The following is a 24,249-nucleotide window of genomic DNA, read 5'->3' as shown; positions in this document are numbered from 1 at the left end:
TTATTTTCCAATTAAATTTATTTAGATCCTCAAACCTTTCATAAATGTAAAAAGAGTTACACAGCAATTAAGCACCAATCATAACAGTGCAGAAATAATATGATGGGCTGCTGCCATGGTCTGTGGTCAGCACCCCTATGAGGAAGGATTATCACCCTCATTTTAGAGTCGTGGAAACTTGGGGCTCAAAGAGCTTAAATAATTGCCCACAATCACACAAACTGTAAGCAGTAGCATCCGATTTCTGTTCCAAATGCAAAGCCTGAAGCTCAGAGCCATTCTTCCACGCCTTCTCCTTTCAGTTCAAAAACTCATGAGAGTTACAGATTTTTTAAGCCTTGTGGTACTAATCAGGAACAATTTTAAATATTCACAGTTTCCCCCTCTTCATTCTGTGCCCAAAGAAAACTGTGGATCCCATGAGCTGATATTATCCAAACATTAATTCCTCACTTTAAACATCTACCCGATGTGATGAAGGAGCACTTCCTTGGGCATTACCCATCCAACACTTCTTGCCAGCCAGCTCGCTGCTTCAGTTCTGATACCCAGTCAGGCCTGTCGTCATCCTCCTCAAAGTCCCTGTGAAGACACAATTTTGATATTAAGCCTCCACAGTAGGGGCACAGTAAGTATTTTTTGGTGGCTCAAAGCAGAACACTAACGTCACAATATTTACATTTTTGAAAAATGCACTCCATAAGGCAACTGACCAGAGGTAAAACACTGTTAGCTCTTCCAAAGGAACACTTCTTTCATGTTTCTATAACATTTGCCAATAAAATCCAATATATTAAAAAATAATAAGTCCAAGGTGAACGGTTGAACTCAGGAATTCTATGAAAACACCATAACGCATTACTCGTCCCAGACAAAAGACCAAGATAAGAATATTCATTTGTGATGTCGAGTAATATAACCAGCTCCTGCTAAACCTGAAATTAAGGTATGATTTTCACACACAGTGGCCAGAGCCATGTAGGTATATCCCAACATACGTGTCCTCTGCATCCAGTCTAGGTTCCAGTCTCTCTGGGTCCAAAATGACAGAATCGTGACCTCCATCCACACTGTCTGACGCTTCTGTTTCTTCAGACAGGGGGCCCTTCAAGAACCCTTCTGAACCTTCAGAGGAAAATTATGCGAATTTTAACAGTAGTGGCGTAATTAGTGAATGTCAGACTAAAATCCTCCAAAAGCTTGCTGGCTCACTGAGGACAATAGTATATTTCTTTTGTAGTGCCTTCCCCATTACAGAGCATGATTTCTGGCATGAAACAGGCCTGTGAAGCATCAGTATGGGTATTAAACTTAAAAACAGTACTTTCTTCAAAAGAAAAATTTAGAAAATCATAATTAAAACCTTCAAATATAAGAACCTATGTTAAAGTTATCTTTGGATCGTCGTCTTCCAGTTGTTTTTCTTTTGAGCTCCCCACCCCCAACTCTCTCCCATGATGGGGAATAAAATTAGGGAATGGATGCTTTCAAAAAATTTTCTAGATGGCAACTGCTTTCAGATTTTTGCTCACACAACAATAACCTAACACAAAAATGTGGGCTAAATCTTTATAAAACCCTTTCATAATAGAGCTATGACATAGGTTTTAAACAGTGAACAGGGACCAGAAACAAAATCCAGGACCTACAATTGCTAAAACAATTCACAACTGTTAACCTTCCTTAACACCATCCTTCTATGCACCCACCTCTGCTGGGGCACCTAAGACAATTTGCGCACAGCTCTATCAGAACACACCTCTAAAAATTCATCTACACCACTCTAAACCTCTCTCCTTGAGTGCTGGTCTCCCACCAAACTCCCCCAGGGAAGGAGCTGTGTTTTCTTCTTCTTTTTTTTTTTTTAAATCTTAACCTGGCATGTTTGGCACTCAATAAATACTGACCAAATAAACAAAGACAACTAAATCTGTTAAAATAAATACGGTCAAGGCTTGCCACAGTATTACACGCTCTACTTGGCATAATTTATCTTAGATCTTAACTTAGCAAGATGGCTTAATAATTGAATTATCAAAATTATACACACATGTACACACCCTTAATGCAGTCCTTTGGCCTCGATTCCTAAAGATAGTATTATAAAAGGTAATTTTGTGCAATTTTAGTGAAAATGTCTGTAGAAATGATAATAAAGTCAAATCCTAATTATTCCTCTTTCTTGAGGTCTATTCAATATAGCAGGATTCAAGCATAGAGCAAAAGAAATCTTGAAATTCCTCAAAGTTTACCTTGATGGAGTCTGAACTGTAGAGTGAATAAGGCAGTGGTGTACTTGCATGGTTAAAAATGGGCTACTCTCCAAAGTAGTCCCACAATTATTAAAACAAGCAAACAAATATGCAATTAAAAGTAATGAAGCTCCACGGGAAATTTTAATTAGAGCTCAATACTGGCTAAAAAAGATTCAAGGAAACCTAAAATGTACAATGTTATGAATCATTTTATAACTTTAAAATCAGTCTCTGGGAAGGGTAAATAGGGAATTTTTTTCAAATGGGTACATGCTTTCAGATTCGGAAGGTGGGAAAAGTTCTGGAGATGGATGCTAGTGATGGCTGCACAACGGAAATATACTTAATGCCCCTGAACTGCACACCTAAAAATGGTTTAAATGGCAAATTTAGTTTATGTATGTCTTACCACACTTTTTAAAGAAATCAAAGGGGAGGCGCCTGGGTGGCTCAGTAGGTTAAGCATCTGCCTTCGGCTCAGGTCATGATTCCAGGGTCCTGGGATTGAGCCCCTGGGCTCCCTGCTCCGCGGGAAGTGGGCTTCTCCCTCTCCCTCTGCCCCTCCCCCTGCTCATGAACTCTCTCCCTCTCAAGTAAATAAATAATATCTTTAATAAATAAATAAATAAATAAATTGAAATAAAAATAAAAAAAAATCAAAGGTTTCCACAGGTAGGTAATAGACTTGAGTCACCTGGTCTATATATTGTATATGTTTGAAACGCCAAGCTGAGATCTGCATTCTTAAGGATGTTCATCAGAGTTTCTGGAGTCTCCTTCAGCCACTGCTTACGGGTGTTATTTTCACTGTACTTTATTACAGAACCACCTAGTTGTGAAAAGGTGACAGTTATGGCCACGTAAAAAAGATTTTCAGCATATATCTTCCAGACTGTATTTTCAGCGAAGTTAATTGTATTTTCCTCTCTACTAAAATCTATTTCACTCACTTACATAAGCACTGCTCTGATACATGACACCAAATATCTTTTACAGAGTGACATTAAAAACAACAAGAACAATCTCTAGCCCATTAAACAATCATGAGAAAATGCTCTGTAGTGGGCACCTGGGTGGCTCAGGTGGTTAAGTCTCTGACCCTTGATTTAAGCTCAGGTCATGATCTCAGGGTTGTGGGATCAACCCCCACATCGGGCTCCACACTGAGAGTTGAACCAGCTTCAGATTCTCTCTCTCTTCTGCTCCCTCTGCCCCCACCAATACTTGCTCTCTCTCTTAAAAAAAAAAAAAAAAAAAATCACCTAAAGAAAATGTTGAATAGTAACAGCATTCAACTGACTACTAACCTCTCTCATCCCCGGCTGCTAAACTGGAGGAGAGTATGGCTGCATTTTCCAAAGCCGTGAGAGCTGTGTTGGGGACATTTTTCTCCCACTGTCGCCTGACAGGACTTGGTGAACTGAGTTTCCTCAGATGGACTGATTTATTATCTGATTTTAAAATGTAAAAAAGTATTGCTAAGCATATCATTTATCATCTATATGAACACATATACTTGAACAACTACATAGAAAGAAATCTTTCTTTTCTCTTCCAAACTCAAATCCACTCACAATGTTTTTCAAGTCTAAGCAGTAAAGGGAATGAAAAAAAAAAAAAAACCTCCAAATGAAAAGGTAAAGCTAATCATTAAAGTGAATTTTTAAAAACACATATATATATTATACAATGTACAAGAATGAAGCCCCAAGAGGTTGTATATTTCTGCACATGGTTTCTATGACAGAGAGTGCAAGAAATACTGTTTTTTTCTAAAGGCTCTTATTCATAAACACTATTCTCTTTTTTTTTACGAGTAATAAAGTATTCCTATACCATTAAATAAATCACTGGATAAACAAACAAAAATCTGCCTGTTCACTTGTTTATGACACCTATGACCTAGTAAGATGAAAATTAATATTCCTTCCATATTCCCCAATTCCTCACTTATACAACAATTAGATTTTGAATAACTTACCTTTATCTTTGTTTACTGTCCCCAGTGCACTTTCAACTGAATTTTTATTAATGTTTTCTAAATTAGTGTGGCTGTACTTTCTAGCTTCTTCTTCCCTTGGCTTTAAAAGGGATTAAAAATACAGATTAAAAATGCTTAAAATACTACAAACAAGGTAAAGTAGGCAAAGTCAGCTACCTTAGTTTTAAATAAAGATTAATGAATTTAAAAAACATTAATAACCATAGAACCCCACACATCACTGTATGTTATATGTCATACATATTTATATGTAGGTTAAAAACCATATACATACATATATATTAAAGTCATATATATTTCTAATCCTGATTTTTTTTTTAAAGAGAGAGTGAGAGCAAGGGGCAGAGGGAGAGGGAGCAAGAGAATCCCAAGCAGGCTCCATGCTGAGCGCAGACTACGACGCGAGGCTCAACTCACAATCCGGAGATGGTGCCCTGAGCAGAAAACGAGTCTGACGCTTAACCGACTGAGCCACCCAGGTGCCCCTATATTACTAATCACTAATATTGATCAATGCAAATATGAAGAGGATATATAAAATAACAAGAGGTATCTGAGAGGTCTTTATAGAAGCAATGAGTAATGAAAAATTTCAGTATGGTTTGCTGTTTTGGGCTTTTCATGCTGGAATATCAAAAAGATTTTTTTTTAAAGATTTATTTATTTATTTGACAGAGAGAGACACAGCAAGAGAGGGAACACAGCAGGGGGAGTGGGAAAGGGAGAAGCTGGCTCCCTGCTGAGTAGGGAGCCTGACGTGGGGCTGGATACCAGGACCCTGGAACCATGACCTGAGCCGAAGGCAGACGCTTAACGACTGAGCCACCCAGGCACCCCTCAAAATGAGATATTTTATAAAGTTGCTATATATGGTCAAAATGTTCCCACTTCATCTGAGTGGCTCAGTCGGTTGAACATCTTGATCTCTTGATTTCGGCTCAGGCCATGATCTCAGGGTTGTGAGATCGAGCCCCGTGTAGGCCTCCACAATTGGCAGGGAGTCTGCTTGAGATTCTCCCTCTCCCTCTCCCACACCCTCCCTCTAAAAATAAGTAAATAAAATCTTTAAAATGTTCCCACTTAATTTGGTATTTTTCCAAATTATCTAAGCTCCTGATTTCATGAAATATAGTAACACACTGTCTAGACGCCATTAAATCTGCATATATTTTGAGAAGGAATACATTTCCTATGCCTAGACAGCTTCCAGCATATAGGTTCTCAATGATTTGTGGAATGAATAAATAAACAGTAGGCTGTAACTGGAACTTTGTGCTTATTTCTATACAGTGGTTCTCAGACTTCACTCCCCACCAGGCGAAGGGCCCCCCCCCATAGACAAAGAAGTCAGAATCGCGATGGGTAGTGGTGATGAGCAGTTTTTAAAAGCCCTGAGGGCATTTTGATGTTGCATCCTGGCCGACGGTCACTGCTGTACGGACTACAGCCTCAAAGAGTGCTCCTGGCTCGGTGCCACTCGGCTCTGCCCTCACACCGTCACACCTTGCCGGCTTGCCCAAGACCTTCTTCCTACCTCAGCTCTTCCCTTATCTGACCAATTTCCTGGCTCTCTCTTCGTTCTGCTTACATTTCACCCTCTTTTCATCCGCAAGAACACCTGGATGTGTCCACTGTAGGGGGTATCAAAACGACAGGGGTGGTTGCCTAGGACAGGGGTCAGGATTGTCTGCAAAGGGCCCTGAGGAAACTTTTTAGGAAGCTGGGATTTCTAGATCTTGATTGTGGTGGTGGTTATATGACGCTATAAAATTTCCAAAATTCATCAGACTCTACACTAATGGGTTAATTTTACTGCATATAAATTATGCCTCAATAAAGCTGGGGAAAAATAGATATTCTCACACGAATAAAAAAAAAAGTACAGGGGCAGGATCTAGTCCATCTGTGGCAACATAATGGTGGGATGCTGTTATTTATTTACCACCAAATCTCCATTCCAAAAAATTTGAGAAGTTTAATTACTAGTACATTCCATAAATAGAATGATTTGTTGTTAGTACATTTTTTCTTTTTGGAATTAAAAGGTGGATGAAGAAAGTAAAACAAATCGTGAGTAGGGCACGATTTACTGGGTTGAGTTTGGCAACACTCAGAAGTAGATCCGCTGTTCTCTTCAGGCCTTTACTGCAGCTTTCATATTAAAGAGCTCACAGCCGCCCAGGGCAAAACAAGACAAGCAGGACCTTGAATGCCAGGCTGAAAAATGTCAACTTGGTTTGTCAGATAATGGGGAGGCACTAAAAGTTCCAAACAGAAAAATGTCAAGAGCAAAATACAGATCTAAATATCCCTTAGCCATTAAAAGGAAAATATTCTGATACAGGCTATACCATGGATGAACCTTAAAATTACTATGCTAAGCAAAATCAAAACAAAATGAAACCCTATGCTAAGCAAAAAGACACAAAAGGACAACTACTGCATGATTCCACTCCTGTGAAATATCTGGAATAGGCACATTTATAGAGACAGAAGGTAGGATGGAGGTTACCAGGAGCTTGGGGTGGCAGTGCACATCAGGGAGGAATGGGGAGTTATTATATAATGGGCAGTTTCTGTAACAGGGTGATGAGAAAGTACTAGAAACAGAGAGCGGGGATGGTTACCCAACACTGTGAATGTGACTAATGCTGCTGAATCGTATGCTTAAAAATGGCTAGGATGGGAAATTCTGTGTTATATATGGTTTACCACAATGACAAACAAACCAAAAGCCAAGCTAAAGCAAGATGTTCATGACTGAAAGCAGAACACCGCTCTCTCACATCTACATTGAAACCACTGGTCATCAGTAATTAAAAACAGAAAAACAAGGCACATGAACCAAATGCTCGGGGATCTCCAGCAGCTCAGCTGACAGCGCGGGCGACAGCCACCAATTACTTCTTGTGCCAAAGGCCGAGAAACTGCTGGCCGGGAGGGACCAGGCCCACGGAACCCAAGAGAGGAGAACCCAAGAGACAGGGGTTTCATAAATGTAATTTCCAAGCTCTTACCATCGTGGTTGCTTCATTTTCCAAAGCTATCTTGCTTCTGCTGGGGTCTGCTTAAAAAGAAAAGAGAAGGTAGGAAGAGAAGGCATGCAGAGGCTCATGTGACTAAGTTCCTCATGTGATGTGCAGAAAGCCCAAAAGACAAAAGTTTTTGAAGTCCAAGAGCCAAAACCTTAGCCTGAATAGTGATATCAAGCTTTACCCACCCGGTAATTTATTTTTTTATTTATTATTTTTTTAAGATTTTATTTATTTATTTGACAGAGAGAGACACAGCGAGAGAGGGAACACAAGCAGGGGGAGCAGGAAAGGGCGAAGCAGGCTTCCCGCTGAGCAGGGAGCCCGATGCAGGGCTCGATCCCAGGACCCTGGGATTGTGAACTGAGCCGAAGGCAGACGCACTTAATGACTGAGCCACCCAGGCGCCCCATCCCACCCAGTAATTTAAACAGAGGCTGTTTCTGCTGTTTTATTCCTGATTTTAACATCTGAAACGTGAGATGCTCCGCATCCCTGGGAGGTCACTGTCACCTCAAGCTCAGGCTAGCTGTGGCGCTTTTCCTGACAGCTATGACAGCCCGTGGAACAGGGATCCCTCCTAAGAAGGGAGCTGCTTGTTCCCTCACGAGGCACTGGTAGCAGCAGTCAGAGAGAACTTGGGTGCCAGATCCCTTCGGGAAGAGTGGCTGATTTGCCCCAGTAGAGCCCGGCCATCCATGTTCCTCATTCATTCAACATTGTAAAAACTTGCTATCGAGCATCTGTGATGACAGGTGCTGAGGATACAACAGAGAGCGAATGAGACGCAGCCCCGGCCCTCAGGGAGCGTTCGCTGTTCTGGTGGAGATGCCACCAGACACACAGTCTGCATGCTGGCCTTTCTCCGCTGGTTTATTCCTCTTTTTTAGGAATGGTAAGACTACACTTAGCCAAACTATTTTGAAACTTTTCTTAGACTGGCTTTTATTGTTGTTGTTGCCTAGCATTTTAAAACTAATTTCCCACTACCCTGGGATGAGGACAAAAGCTACAAAATAGTACCTAACGTAAAGTTAACACTAAAGCAAACTGTGGAAACAAAGGTAATTGGCTACCCCTTAAGGAATGGAGAAAAGCCTGAATTACAAGACCAAGGGGTTTCCATTACTAAAAGGATATACAATCCTACAAAAATAACATTTAAAATTGAACTGTCAGAAAACAGTAGGGTTTTTGAGTGTTTCTTGTGGAGTATGTAACCCTGAGATAGTGGGCACCAAACAATGAGGGTTTACAACATGTCCCTACAGTTGATGATCTATTTCTATCTGTCTTCTCTCTTATTCTGGTCGAATCTACCATCTTCGGTGGATATCATCAGATGGAAGGTCTGAGTCATTGATGACAAATAAAAAGGAACAAAAATAGGGGCGCCTGGCTGGCTCAGTCGGTAGAGCCTATGACAAGTCTTACTCTCAGAGTCGTAAGTTCGAGCCCCATGTTGGGCATAGAGTTTACTTAAAAAGAAAAAAAAAAAGAAAGAAAGAAAAGAAAGGAACAAAAATAGCTTTGAAAAAATTAAGAGATGACAACTTTCAAAGAGACAATAAATTACATTTGAAATTTATTCAGGATCAACTAAATATATATGGAAATTTTGTGCAGCTATTATGTGGACAGTTTCAACTCTTGAAAAGGCATTTATTGATTGATGGATTTAAAAAAGAGTTTATTTATTTGTCAGACAGAGAGAGCACACGAGCAGGGAGAGCAGCAGAGGGAGAAGCAGACTCCCGCTGAGCAGGGAGCCCGATGTGGGGCTCGATCCCAGGGACCTGGGATCACGACCCGAGCCAAAGGCAGATGCTTAACTGACTGAACCACCGAGGTGTCCCAAGGCTCTGCTTTTTTAAAAATTTTGTTTACCAGATGGTTCTTTGGACACGTGGGGATAATTTCCTACAAGATTAACATTGTATTTTCATGGTTAGATTCCTAGGCCAGGCCACAGAAGCCTTCCCTACCTGACCAAAGGGAACATGGTACTAATAATGAAACAGAGAACAATCTTTACATCATTAAAATCTCCAAACTAGGCTCTTTGGAGCCTAGTAATTTCCCTGGAAAATTAAAAGTATAAAAATCAGTACAGAATTACATCTGAAACAGTAATAAGAAAATTTTAATATCAGGAGATCTCTGAAATTGTCTCTAGTAACTTGAAAATTATATTTTTCTTTTTTGTTAAACTACATTTTAAATGAAAACTGAACAAAAAGTAAGCCTTCTAAAATTCTTACCTTTTTTCCTTGGTGTACTATGCTTAGAGCTTTTGGTTTCTTCTAATACCTGCTCGCCATATTCTGTGATGATCTGAAAATTTCAAGCAGAGAATTTAAAGATGTGAGGTAAGGTACACTTTTCTTAAGCCACTGCCATAATGTCATTTAATTATCAACATTTCTTCCCCACAATCGTATTTACAGTTGAAAAATAAAAATGCCATTTAGAAAAGACCTATAATTTAGACACACAAATAGACGTTTCTACATGTCTAGAGAAAGATAAGAAAGGTTACACAAACTCTCCCCGTGCATATTCTCAGGGAACGGCATTATGGAAGGGAGAGGAGGGGCAGGAAGTTTTTATTTTTTGTATACTCTTCTGCATTATTTGAATTTGTACAAGCATGTACTACATGTTGTGTTTAAAAGATAACGAACCATTTGACCCTACTTGAAAACCACTCCCAGTCGATCTAACATACCTCTGGGGGTAAGCACTTGCGGACAAGCCGAGCCAAAGAGCCTCTAGAGAGGAGTGTTGTAGCAGAAGGGCGATGTGAGGGATTCCTTTTAAACATCTGCTTGATCAGATGCTGGAGTTCACAAGAGTACTGAGATGGCAGTGGGCACAGGGACCCCTGACATATTTTGAGAATAAGACTTTTCCAGCTGTTTGCCTGAAACTAAAAAGTAAAACCGAACTGTAAGAGCAGAGACAAGGCAAGAGTGGAAGAAATTATCAGCTCAACGGAATTTTTATGAATTAATTTAATTTTATAAAAGTATCTGCTGCCTGGTCATTTTTCTTCCCAGAGGGAGCCTTAAGGTACTATTCAAAATCTTACGGTGGGTTCAGAAGGAACGTAAACATAAACAGTGCAAAACTTCCCCATCTGGAGAAAGGGTTAGCATCGATTCCAGCTTTGGATACTTTAAAACTCGCAGTGTGTGTGCGCAGATACACATTTTTAACATATTTTAAAAATCAAGGTAATGCATACGTGTAGCTTTTTAAGACGTCAGTGGTACTAACAGGCTTACAATAAGTGTAACACCCCTTTGCTTCACTCCTCCCCAGAAGCCCCTACTCCTGTCCCCTTGTGAGATGCACTCCAGACTATTCCAGCTTTAAACGTCTACTACCAGATCCCTTTTACCCTTCATGTCATCAGAGAAGCTATTAAAATTTGACAAGTAATAGAATGGGAATCAAAATGACATGCCAGAATAACATGTAAAAAAATCTTCACTGTAGAATAAACACTGAAATTAACATTAGGTGTTAGCCTTGGTGATACTTATGTAAGAGCATTTTGGCATTCTGCCTTGGAAATGCACCCTATTGATAAAATATGTAAGTGAAGATATGAGAAAGGGAAAAAAGTCAACATATAACAAGGGAAAAATTCAGGTCGTGAAAAATGAGACTGAATCTGCTTTGTCTGTGGCTTTTGAAACATTATACCAGGTTTCTGCATTTCCTAAAGGTTTGAGAACTACTTTTGCCTCAAAGCAGATGAGAGAACAGATTGTGTGCCAAATGTCAGGGCACTTAATTCTTATTCTTGCTAGAAAAAATAAGAACACGTATATGAAAGTTCACAAAAAAAAAAAAAAAAGAATCAGGGGAATAAAGAATATAATCATAAGTAAGATACCGGAGTTTTAAAAATAATCTTATTTGTATAAAACAGTGGTTCTCCACTTGGGCTGCACATTAGAATCACCTGTTTTAAAGATTTATTTATTTATTTGAGAGAGAGAGAGAGAGACAGAGCAGGTGTGGGCAGGAAGAGGCAGAGGGAGAGCGAGAATCTCAAGCAGACTCCGAGCTGAGCTGCGAGCCCCAAGCCGGGCTCAATCTCAAGACCCTGAGATCATGACCTGAGCTGAAACCAGGAGTCAGATGCTCAACCAACTGAGCCACACAGGTGCCCCTAGAATCATCTGTTCTATAAAACACTACTCTCCAGGACACCCTCATGGGTTTCAATTCAATTAGTGTGGCATGGGCCCAGGCATCGCCATTTTGTAGTCTCCCAAGTTGTTCTAAGGATGCAGCTGGTGTTATAAACCACATACATTCGAGGAAGACAGCACGTGGTTTCAGTGTGAGTGCCTTTCACATAGTGGTGGTGAAGGCTTTTTCTCCATCATTCACTCTCATATTTCTCAGGCCCATCTGTAAAGATGCTTGCCGGGGGTGGGTGGGGATGGGTGAAACAGGTGGAGGGGATTAAGAGGGACAGACTTCCAGGTATAAAATAAATAAGTCGCAGGGATGAAAAGTACAGCACAGGGAATATAGCCAATAATATCGTAATAACTTCGTATGGTGGCAGACGGTAACTATGGTTATCGTGAGCATTTTGTAACGTATGTTAAGTGTTGAATCACTATGTTGTGCACCTGAAACTAACATAATACTCTATGTCAACCATATTTCAATTAAAATTTAAAAAAAATGAAAAAATGCTTGGTTAGAGCTAAGTTTCAATCTGTACCCAAAGGACAAAATTTATTTCTATGAAAAGCTAAGACTTAATAGGGACGAGGGCTATGATTGTTCGTTCTGTGTACTAAATAACTGCTAAATAAGCCGACCAAATTATTTAACCTCTTTTTTGTTAAACTAATTCTTAAAATATCTTGAAAAAAATAAATATAAAAAAATTTTTTTTCACAATAGCCAAAAGGAGAAAATAACCCAAATGTCCAACAACAGATGAATGGATAAACAAAACCAGGTATAAACACATAATGGAATATTATTCAATCATAGAAAGGAATGAGATTGTGACACATGCTACAACATGGATAAACCCTGAAAACATTATGCTACATGAAATAAGCCAGACACAAAGGGAAAAGTACTGTGTAAATCCGCTTATATGAAATATCTAGAATACACACATTCTCGGAGACAGAAAATGGATTAGAGGTTACCAGGGGCTGGAGGGGAGGGATGGGGATGGAAACAGGTATGAATTCATCTGTTAGAAGGTGGAGGAGGGTCAGTAATGGATCCTCCAGACCAAGAAGGTACTTTAATACTGAAAAACAAAGCAAGCCACTCCGTACCGTTTCCGGAGAGTTTTATGCAGGGTAATTACCGACAGGGGCAATGGGCAGGGGGCAAGACGGGCAGGGGAATGCAGGGCTATTCTCTGCCCCATACTCCACCCCTTCTCCACAACTATCTGGACCTTAACCCCCAGCTTCTCTGGAGCGAGGGGCATGGTGGTGAGGTCACGAGTTAGTTATCCAAAGTGGTACCACCTGTGCACCAGAGGGAAGAACAAGATGGCAGGCCAAAGATGGAGTCAAGGCTGTCAGCGCTCCTACAGTGTCCGAGGGAAGCACACGGCCAAGTGGAATCTGGCACATTACTAAGGGCTTAGCCAGATATGACAAGAGGCTGCCTTTTCCATTTTACACACCATACTTACTGGATGCTTAAGGGTACAGAGCTCATACAGAATGCATCCCAAGGACCAGATGTCACTGGAAGCATAAAGAAGCAACGTAATGACAAATGGGTTATGAGTGATTATATGAAATATAAAAGAAAAGAAAAACGAAAAATTAACTTTAGTAAGAATAAAAATCACCAGTAATTCCTAGCTATTAAAATAAAATACATGATAAGTGTGGTCTAATACTTAGGTACTTACTACAGTAATGTTCACAGTAAAACTCTCTGCTCCCAAGCTCCTACCCTCCAAATCAGGGTGGTTCAGGTATCATTTCAGCAGCATTTGGTACAGGAGGGAGTATTCGTGGACTCAGACTGGGGTAGCTGGAAGAAGGGCTTTAGGAGTCATTCAGTGTACCTTCCACCCCAACTATCTGGGAGCAACCCCAGGCCTTTTTATCACACCTCCTGATAATAGCTCTTTACCTTGGGCACAGCCTGTGCCCCTGTTGGATGGCTCTAGGGAGAGTGGTCTTCCTTCTCATAAGCCAAAATGTGTCTTCTGGGAACCCTCATCACTCCCTGTGTTAGCTCTACATTCCCAAACAAAGAGAATAAGACCACTCATTCTTCCACAAAACAGTTCTTCAAAACTCAGAAAGGAGTCCTATAGCTTGCCCCATACGCCCACCCTTCTTCATACTGAGCATTTCTGTCTCCTCCATCATTCTCACAACCTAGTTGTCATGCCCCAGACTTTTTCTACGTCATATTCTTTGCATTTTAACTAATGGCTTTAATCAATGGTTTCCCCTAACTTTCGATTTTTTTAAATTTCAAACGTACAGAAAAGTACATGTCCACATGCTCTTAGACTCCCCGACTGTTAAATTTGCCACGTTTGCGAGCTGTTGCCCTCTTCCATAGATATCTGAACCTCCTGAAAAAATGACTGCAGACACCAAAGACTTCACCCCCAAACATGTCAGCATGTATCTCCTCAGAGCAAGGATACTCTCCCTCATAAACACAATACCATTGTCACATCCAAGAAATTTAACATTAATTCAATAATATCATTGAATATTTGTCCAAGCTCAAATTTCCCCAATTGGCCCAGTAAGTTCCTTTATAGCTACTCTATCCCCAATGCACTCAATTTTACTCTTTAAAGAAACTATTCAGTATGGATTATCATATTCTTTCCAGGAATCAGCTCGACAGAAGGTAACAAGAGCCTGTAGGTGTTTCTATTTCTAGGAATTCATGCCAAGAATGTGTTATAAGATAATGACCTATTTATGTACAACAGGTCTATTAATCACAACACTGTTTATGATACTGAAAATTGGAAATATATCATTAGACCAACAACATTTGTGAAGAGTTTAAATATGTGGTGATATGAATATGATACAATATAAAATTTTTTAAAAAGCAGGATGCCAAGTTATATATAGAACACATAAACTAGGTTTAGGGAGGAAAGTGAATGGATAGAAAAAACACCAAAATGTCATTAACAGCAGTGAAAAAGTAGGTGACTACCATATCCTTTCTTGTATATCTCTGTATTTCCAATACTCCCCCTGCTCACCCACTGCATCAAGGGGCACGTTATTACTTATAGTCAGAAAAATATTATGTTTTAAATCATAGGGTCTTAATAGCATCTTCTTTTAATTAATGAACGTATCAGTCAAGTACTTATTATCAAGTTCTGCCAATATTAACTCATTTACATAATCCAGTGGTTCCCGAATTTTGCTGCACACTGGAATCATTTGGTGATGCTGGAAAATTACCATTACCTGCTTCCCACCCCCAGACACTCTGACATAACTGGTAGGGCTACAGTCTGCACTGCGGGACTTTTACAGGCGAGAGCAGCAGAGTGTGAGAAGCAGTCATGTCATTCATACTGTTCCCTAGAAATGACTAGATTTTCCTTTGGCATTTACATTTAGTTCCTTTCATCTCTGATTAAAACAACTGGAAAACTGTGACTTTCATCTAGAAGCATGGGCATTTAGATTCTACACTGCTTTCAAATATATTATTCAAAAACCAAACTTCACTTGTCGGCTACAATGCCTGTCACCAAGCGGTTATGCTTGGGACTTCTTGTACCAAGTGAAAACATTACTTACCTTTTATTGTTGTAAGGCATGTTCTCCCAAATTTCTGGCGGCACGTAATAAGGTGTTCCCACATATGTACAAGCAAACGCCATAGGACTAAAACCATAAAAAGGCAAAGCACAATTACAGTGCATTCCTGAATAATGGATATTTTGATTGCTGTCACTACTACAGAATAGATATACATACCTGGACAGAAGACGGGCAGATCCAAAATCTCCCAGTTTTACTTTTCCATTTTGGGTAAGGAAGATGTTCTGCATTAAAAAAGAAGAGCTGAGATTATGTCTTGCATCATTCACCCACAAGGCAGAGATCTCCAGAGAAGCTGTCTTCCAAAGACTGCTGATGATGGAGATTAAGGATAGAGATGCTGACAGCTGAGTCCCGGAGCGGAACACAAAAGGATAAGATACGTTCTTGACAGCTACATGTTCCCCTGCTTGGGAATTCAGGATCACTGCTTAGAAATCAAACAAGTGAGCTTAAGATTTGATCGTCAGACAGGCACCTGGGTGGCTCAATCGGTTAAGCGTCTGCCTTCAGCTCAGGTCATGATCCCAGGGTCCTGGAATAGAGTCCCGCATGGGGCTCCATGCTCAGCAGGGAGTCTGCTTCTTCCTCTACCCTTCCCCCTGCTCATGTGTGCTCTTACTCTCTCTCTCTCTCAAATAAATACATAAAATCTTAAAAAAAAAAAAAAAAAAAGACCATATCAGGCAGAGCCTGATGGAGCGCCTGGGAACGTGTCAGGAGGACTCCATGGGGCAGGTCCAGGTCTCGATGATTTACCATCTGAGAACGTACGGTCTGGTCTTAGCACTCACTAAGAGAGCTTAAAACCTACTAACATACACTAGTAAAGAGATTTAATGATCTTTCTTTTTTTTTTAATGTTTTATTTATTTATTCATGAAAGTCAGAGAGAGAGAGAGAGAGAGAGAGAAGCAGAGGGAGAAGCAGGCTCACCACAGAGCAGGGAGCCCGATGCGGGACTCGACCCCAGGACCCCGGGATCATGACCTGAGCCGAAGGCAGACGCTTAACCATCTGAGCCACCCAGGCGCCCGAGATTTAATGATCTTTCTCAGGTAGTACCGTACTTGGCTCGTATAAATATTAGGTTGACAAATGCTTCCAGGCTAAATGAAAATGTCCCAAAAGGAAAGAGAAGAACACAGAAAAAAGACTGAGTGGAATAGTTTTTGTTTCTGTTTTCGCTTTTAGGCCGCAAAAGGTATTCCAGTTACCTTGGACTTGATATCTCTGTGTAACACACGTTTCTTGTGAATGTGATTTACTCCAAGGCACATCTGTGTAAACCAATTAAGTATCTGTAAGGAAAAAGCATGCAGTAACTGCAGGAATGCAGTAACTGGTTCGTGTTAACCCCAAATCCCAAAGAATCGTCTCCAGGCATTAGTTGACCTGGATTTTCCATAATGTAAATACAGAACCCCTAAAAATTACATACTTCAACTAAGATTCCATGTTGCCTGGAGGAATTCGGAAAAACTGAATCCCATGTTCCATCATCTTGTGTATGATCTAAATAGCAATTTAGTTCAATAAAACTCCCACTATGGTTCTCTTGAATTCAACCAAATAAAAGTATTTCTTAAATATATATATAAAGGTAGTTCACCACTAAGGAATGAGTATGTTACAACTTGTTGTAATCATTACGTCAGATTTTCATTTGCCTTTTCAGAATGTTAATTTATTAACATTGAAAGATTTCATTATATTGTCAACCATCCTGTGAGTCAGCATTTTCTTCTTATAAATCCCTAGTCAATAGTACTCAGAATTTCTAAGTACCTAGGGAACCTATAATTAAATGACAAACTGATTTTTTTTTCTTTTTTGCTATGGAAATTCATTCATTTGAAGCCAAGGTTGATCTCCTTCTCTGGCATCCATATTTTTAACAACACAACTTCTAAATAAAAATATTTATACCAAATGCTTTTATAACACGTTATACCCTAAATCAAACTAAGTCCCAGGGTGTTTATTTAAATATTTTCCTTAGTCAAGTCATTCCAGTAATATTTAATACACAGTTTTCCTTTAAAAAGGCAGGAAGTACCAGACTTAAAGGAAAGTGCTAAATTGTAAAAGGAAAAAGTGTGAGAATAGGCATTCCCATGACACAGGAGTTTGGGCTTCATTCTTCTGATGCTCTAGTCATGCAAAATAAATCTATCTGTCTTCTACAATGTCAGTACAACAAAATTTAAAATTTGAAATATATAGGACAAAATAGGAGTAATACAATTCTGAAACTCTTCTAAACACAGAGGTTTTATTCCTTGATATTTTATAAACATATCTATTGAACTTGCTGAAAATACCTCAGGCAGCCACCTCCTGCACACAAAGCAGTAGCACTGATACAGAAGTGAACTGTTTCTAACAAGCGTATCAGGTAAGCACACGTACAGTGCCTTTATTGGAACTTATACACGCTTTGCTTCTAAACCCTGAGAGAAACCATGGAAGCCCGTCTCTTACCATATCTTCAGGAAACAACTTTCCTTTCTGATGCTTTATCTTTTGCATTAGGTCCCCTCCATCACAATATTCCATCACAATATACAGGTGTCCCTCAGCTAAAACAAACAGAAGACTCTTGAGGAAAGCCTGGTGGCCATAAATCAAATTCCACAATGCATTTATTTGGGGGAACTCATATTTACCTTCAAATGATTCTCGAAAGGCAACAATATTGGGGTGTTTCATTTTGGCTAACAGAACAGCCTCCTTCCTAGAATTCTGTGTACCAGAGAGAGACTAGAAGAAGATTTTAAATAGCATAAATGGAACCACTTCATTTTAAAATGGATAGCTTTGAGAGCTTTATAGCAATACAGTATACAGTTGACCCTGGAACCACATGGGAGTCGGGGACAGTGATCCCCCGCCACGTGCAGTCGAAAATCCACTTGTGACTTTTGACTCCCCCAAAACGTTAACTACTAATAGCCTTGGAATAACATGCAGAGTCAATTAACACATATGTTGTATGTTACATGTATTATATACTGTATTCTCACAATAAAGTAAGCTAGAGAAAAGAAAATGTTACAGGAAAATCACAAGGAGGAGAAAATATATTTACAGGACTGTACTGCATTTACCAAAAAAATCTGCATATAAGTGGCCCCATGCAGCCCACATCTGCGTTGTTCAAGGATCAAGTGTGGTTTGTATACGTCAATGCCAAAGGCAGTTTTATAGCAACGACTGTGACCCAACTTATGTTTATCAAACTCTAGGAGAAAACATGGCGATTTTTCAATTATGGCTATATTTTGCATGCTAAAGCTGACCCCTTATACCCTTACAAGTATAGAATGTAAACCTGTTTTCACATCAGCCTAATCATAACTGATGTGGAGAGCCAGCATGCCATTAACCATAGTATATCCTTAGAGAAAAACTAAGGCTCTCATGTCTTACTGTCTGCATCACGTTTCCAGCCCGCGGGCCCAGATGAAAAAGAGACTGGTTTGTAAGTGTGGTAAGGATGGAAGAAGCTGGTTTCCAAAACTGCTTATCCCCTAACTTACTCTCCGAGCACAAAAACCCAAATGACTTATCTTTCAATTACGAAACTGCCGTTGGAAAAAAAAAAAAAGGAATTAAAAAAAGATATTTAAAAAGGGGGTGCCTCGGTGGCTCAGTAGGTTAAGCCTCCAACTCCTGATTTCGGCTCAGGTCATGATATCAGCGTCTTGAGATGGAGTCCCCTGTTGGCCTCTGTGCTCAGCGGGGAGGCTGCTTGAGATTCTCTCTCTCCCTGTCTCTCTCTGTCTTTCTTGCTTGTGCTCTCTCTCTCTCCAAAATAAGCAAATCTTTAAAAAAATGCAAATTCACAGGCCCATTTGGACCTACTCAACCAGAAACTCAGGGGTGGGGCCCAGCAATCCGTGTTTTAACCTCCAGCTGACTTTGAAGCCCACTCGAGAATCACTAAAAGAGGTCAAGAACACCGTGGGGAAATACTTAGAATTCTGAGAATTTTATTAAAATGTATTTTTAAAAAACTGATCAAGACACTCTTAAGCAGCCTCCATGGCACAGATTCTTTCCTGTGACAACTATGATAAACAAGGATAAGGCAGCACCTTCCTCACCTTCCAGGGAGATAAAACCCAAAACTGATCCACAAAATAGCTTCCCTGATACCAAAGGTTACATGTTAGGTTTTTGCTCTTCATTGTATTTTTTTATGCTCTATTTTCATTAATATGGCACCTGAGCTGCTTCTGGCAAAGCTTCTTACCCTCTTAGGTAGGCAAAATTGGAGAATATTCATTGAGATAAAATAAACATCAATCGCCACCTAGACTACTTTTCTCCCTTTGTGTTAATCACAAAAATTACCTAAAATCCATATAAAATACATCAAGACCTTGTAAAGCTAATGAATAAACCCATTACATCTTTTGCACGAAAGAACAATTCCACGTTAAATCCCAAGAACTCATTTTCCTGGGCAAATTACATGTCCATTTTCAACTTGAGCTAATGGCTTCAGCAGTGACCTTTGGAAGCCTTATTTCCTTCATGGCAAACAGCTGATTACTGCTTTCTTGCTGAATCAAAAGGGCTCGGCCGAAGGAGCCCTCCCCGATCACTCTCAGGACCACGTAGCCATCCATGCTGGGGCACCACGACCTCTCCCAAACTGTATTCAAAAACAGAAACGTTGACAAGTAAATATATTTTCAAAAGGCAGAATGAATTCAAAGTAGCTCCAAATCACCATGATAGGACAACAGCAGTTTATTCCTTTATGGGCTGAACAGGTAGACCCTGAGCACCCATGCCAAGTTTTATAATCCTGAATACAAAATACATTTACAGACTGTACTGCATTTATCAAAATAGCTGCATATAAGTGGCCCCGTGCAGTTCAAAGCTGCGTTGTTCAAGGGTCAAGGGTGGTTTGTATACATCAATGCTAGAGGCAGTTTTATAGAAGTGCACTCTGACCTCTCATGGTCCCTGCTAGCATGCCTGCCCCAAAGCAGATGGGACCTCAGACCTCAACAAATGTAGGGTGATGAGTCTCTCTCTTTTTTTTTTAAGATTTTATTTGTTTATTTGAGAGAGAGAATGAGATAGAGGGAGAGAGCATGAGAGGGGGGAGGGTCAGAGGGAGAAGCAGACTCCCTGCTGAGCAGGGAGCCCGATACGGGACTCAATCCCGGGACTCCAGGATCATGACCTGAGCCGAAGGCAGTCACTTAACCAACTGAGCCACCCAGGCGCCCCGGGTGATGAGTCTTACAGAAAGAGTTATGCTGGCATATGGCAGAAATATCCAGAGGAGTCAGGAAAATGATATTTAACTGAAGCCTGAAGGGTGAATGGAAGTTGGCTAGGCAACAGGGGGAGAGGGGGAGAGTGATGTAGGCAGAGGGACTGGCCTATTTAGGAGCAAAAGAGATTGTGTTCAGTTCAAGGAGTAAAAAGAGGACTGTCACAGGCTGAAGAGGCAGATAGGGCCTTATCTGAAGGCCGTTGTAAGCCAAGCTCAGGTTGCTGGATTTTATCCTTGGGGTAATTAATGTGCTGTCTCTGAAGGATTTTTTTTTTTAAAGATTTATTTATTATTTTGAGAGAGTGAGAATGAGAGAGAGAGAGAGTACATGAGAGGGGGGAGGGTCAGAGGGAGAAGCAGACTCTCTGCCGAGCAGGGAGCCCGATGCGGGACTCGATCCCGGGACTCCAGGATCATGACCTGAGCCGAAGGCAGTCGTTTAACCAACTGAGCCACCCAGGCACCCTCTCTGAAGGATTTTAACCAAGAGAGCATATTAGGAAAAAATCACTCACTCTGGCTGCAGAGCGAGTAGAATGCCCACAGGAGAGAACAGGAGGGCTGGAGTGGGACTCCAACAACAGAAAAGACGGGAAAATGACAATGGGGTGGAATGGGGTGGTGGCAATGGGGACGAAGAAAACAAGAAGAAAATATGTGGAAAGAATTGGCAAGATTTTTGGTGACAGATTTACGGGGGACAAGCAGGGAGAATGGGACAAGGTAGACCTCCTAGTTTTCCAGTGTAAACTGGGTGAATGATACCATTCCCTGAAAAAAGGGAAAAGCACAATTGTTGTGAGTGTGTGTGTGTGTGTGTGTGTGTGTGTGTTTCATTTTTCTGACAGTGGGAGTGTGGCGGGGGTGGCGAATGGCATGGTGAAGGGAGACATTTGTTCCTTTTAGGACATGTTGAGCTGGAGGTGCCTGGGATTAAGAAGAGATAAGCAGAGTCTTTGAACTTCAGTCTCCCTTTCTGTATTTCCCAGATGAAGCAGCTAGCTGGATTGGTTCATAGGTAAAGGAGACGGAATATAAAGTTCCTAACACTTTGCCTGGTACAGAGGCGGCCCTGGATAAACGGTAGCCATTATTATTATTAAAACCTTAGCAACATGATGCATTAAAAAAAAAAAACCAATGGAATGAATTAACTTAATTTTCAGAAAGCCTACTTGTAGTGTTTTTTTGTTGTTGTTGTTTTTCTAATCACACAACAAAGAATTATGAGGCACGGAGAGCCCGGCAGGTAAAGCAAAATCACAAACTAAAACATACACTACAGCAACCTGTAAAATGTCGTTTGTATTCATGTGTGTCATAGAACCACCTGCAACTTTAGAATTAATTTCTCCATATTAACCAAATTAGAGGCATTGTGTTCAAAAACAATTCTTTTCAAGAACAGTCAGGTCTTTCAGTGTATTTAGGGATCTGAAAGAAAAAAGTTAGTTGCCACTATTCTAACTGGCCCTTGGTAATACCTGATTTAACAAGGAGCCCAAGGGCGCCTGGGTGGCTCAGTCGGTTAAGCGTCCGCCCTCAGCTCAGGTCATGACCCCAGGGTCCTGGGACCGAGCACCGCATAGGGCTCCCTGCTCAGTGGGGAGTCTGCTTCTCCCTCTCCCTGTGCCCACCCCCCCCCCCCGCTCCTGCTCTCTCTCTCTCTCAAATAAATAAAATCTTAAAAAAGAAAAAACAAAAAAAACAAGGAGGCCAAGTTTTCCCATATTTCTATTGTTTATTCTTCAGGGTCTTTATTCTATGTCATGGACAGTAACCGATAAGCAAGAACCACCACTGACTTTCCTTAGCTGAAAACCAGTATTTATTTGGTCCTTTCTGCCCACATCTGTCCGTTACTCAATATGACAGCCATAAGATCAGTAAAAGACCTGTATATACTGAGTGTGACGAAGTCCCTTTGTATGCTCCTCCCAGTCAAATAGGAGTAAAATGATTTGGAAATGGCCAGAAGTGGGCTCACGGGGGAGAAACCTTGGCGCGCAAGCTGAGAAGGCATGCACGCGGGGACCGCACCAGGCGGGAGGCCAGCGGCGCGCAAATCCTTCCTGCCGGAGGCCCCGCGCCGCCTCCAGGCCGCCACCAGCGCTGAACCCGGCGCCGCAGCAGGCGCCGGGAGGACAGAGGCGGCCGGGGGGCGGGGAGGACCTGCGAGCGAGCTGCCCAGGCCCGGGGCGGAGCTGGGGCGGGGATCCGAGAGCGCCAAGAGCGGGTCTCCCACTCGCCCCCACCGCGCGGGGGCGCCGCCCGCTCCCCGAGCCCCAGGCCTCCACCGCCGGCCGCGTTCCTTCCTCCAGAAGCTCCCTGCCAGGCGGCGGGACCACTTACCGGCTTCCCCGGCGACCGGAGCCGACCCTGGCGTTCCCGGACTAGCGCGTTTCCGCCGGGCGGGTCGGCAGGTCGTTTCTCGGGTTGCCGGTGAAGGAAGGTTCTCGGGTTGGGCGGGAGGCGCTATTATCGGAGTAGCCGGGCCTACTAAGGGCGCGTTTTAAAACTGTTGCTCCATAGCGCCCTAGAACAATGGCAATATTTTTGAGGGAAAGTGTCTCCCAGCAACCTGAGTTTTGCCTCCAGTTTAAGCGATAAGTTTCTCGGGCTCAGCACTCCCCTTACTACGTGTGGGATCTTGGGCAAGTGTGGAAAGGCAGAACAGTGAGTGGCCCCCGCAGAGATGTCCACATCCTTCTCCCTGGAAATTGTGGGTGTTAGGTTCCATGGCAAAGGGCAGTTAAGACTGCAGGTGGAATTAAGGTTGCCAACCAGCTAACTCTAAAATATGGAGGTGTGGGGCGCCTGGGTGGCTCATTTGGTTAAGCGACTGCCTTCGGCTCAGGTCATGATCCTGGAGTCCCGGGATCGAGTCCCGCATCGGGCTCCCTGCTCGGCAGAGAGTCTGCTTCTCCCTCTGACCCTCCCCCTCTCATGTGCTCTCTCTCTTTCTCATTCTCGCTCTCTCAAATGAATAAATAAATAAAATCTTTAAAAAAATAAAATACGGAGGTGAGATTTTCCAGGTGGGCCCAGTGTGATCACCAGGGCACCTCCAAGCGGAAGAGGGGGCAGAGTGGTGGTCAGAGAGAGATCTGAAGATGGAGGATAAGGCCACCGGCCAAGGAATGCAGGAGGCATTAAGAAGCTGGAAAAGGGGGCGCCTGGGAGGCTCGGTCTGTTAAGCATCTGCCTTTGGCTCAGGTCATGATATCCGGGGTCCTGGGATCAGCTCTGCACCTGAGCCCTGCATCAGGCTCCCTGCTCACCAGGGAGTCTGCTTCTACCTCTCTCTCTCTCTGCCCCTCCCCACCTGCTCTCTCTCTTGCTCTCTCAAATAAATAAAACCTTAAAAAAAAAAAACTGGTAAAGGCCAAGAAACAAATTGCCCTCTTGAACTTCCAGAAGAAACACAATCCTGCTTATATCTTGATTTTAGTCCAGTGAGATCTAATCCAGACTTCTGACTTGCAGAAGAGAGTACATTTGTGTTGTTTTCAGCCACTGAGTTTGTGGTGATTTGTTACAGCAGCAAATCTAGGAAACTCATACAGCAAGGCTTGGCACCTACCTCCTAGGAGTATTGTGAAAGTCAAAATGGATATATTAGAATATATTTCGAAACAACTTCTGGTTGTACTTTTAAGTGCTGAACGCATCCGCCATAAAATGGTAGAGTTAATAGGTGATTATTCTGTAAGTGTAGTGATAAGAGCAGGGTCTCTGAAGTATCATCTTCTTTCTGAATGGTCAACATTTGCAACATCTGCTCTGCTTGGTTTCAGTTAAAGAAACAAAAACAAAACTATAC

The 24,249-nt window shown here is 41.6% G+C and overlaps 1 protein-coding gene across 3 annotated transcripts; it reads right to left on the bottom strand.

Moving 5' to 3' along the window:
* NEK3 (NIMA related kinase 3) lies at positions 1-22,829 on the bottom strand. 3 transcript variants are annotated; one of them, XM_028107474.1, is made up of 16 exons: positions 22,779-22,829; positions 19,645-19,787; positions 17,794-17,887; positions 17,609-17,706; positions 16,342-16,425; positions 15,281-15,348; positions 15,101-15,187; positions 12,985-13,039; positions 10,018-10,218; positions 9,551-9,623; positions 7,275-7,324; positions 4,237-4,336; positions 3,563-3,706; positions 2,950-3,084; positions 999-1,125; positions 1-582 (listed from the first exon to the last, which is right to left on the bottom strand). In XM_028107474.1, the coding sequence occupies exons 2-16, from the start codon at positions 19,759-19,761 to the stop codon at positions 498-500; spliced, it is 1,518 nt and encodes a 505-aa protein (XP_027963275.1). In that variant the 5' UTR covers positions 19,762-19,787; positions 22,779-22,829; the 3' UTR covers positions 1-497. The 3 variants fall into 3 exon arrangements, with proteins under 3 accessions (XP_027963275.1, XP_027963280.1, XP_027963289.1); XM_028107479.1 differs by having other exon boundaries at positions 7,275-7,321; XM_028107488.1 differs by lacking the exon at positions 22,779-22,829 and having other exon boundaries at positions 19,541-19,754.
* Between the last annotated feature and the right edge of the window lie 1,420 nt (positions 22,830-24,249).

The sequence above is a fragment of the Eumetopias jubatus genome, unplaced genomic scaffold (assembly GCF_037043125.1).
Source record: "Eumetopias jubatus isolate StellerSeaLion01/CBP00866 unplaced genomic scaffold, mEumJub1_p1.0 scaffold_3, whole genome shotgun sequence".
Taxonomy (NCBI): domain Eukaryota; kingdom Metazoa; phylum Chordata; class Mammalia; order Carnivora; family Otariidae; genus Eumetopias; species Eumetopias jubatus.
Note: the sequence above shows the minus strand (reverse complement) of the source record. Positions and strands in the feature narration are given on the sequence as shown.

Excerpts from the sequence above, each read along its gene's own strand:
- NEK3 (XM_028107474.1), bottom strand. The coding sequence starts at position 19,761 with ATGGATGGCTACGTGGTCCTGAGAGTGATCGGGGAGGGCTCCTTCGGC. Across the intron at positions 16,426-17,608 it reads AGTTGTTTCCTGAAGATATG|ATACTTAATTGGTTTACACA; the intron begins GTAAGAGACGGG and ends TTTTCCTTACAG. Across the intron at positions 3,707-4,236 it reads GACAGTAAACAAAGATAAAG|ATAATAAATCAGTCCATCTG; the intron begins GTAAGTTATTCA and ends TTTTAAAATCAG.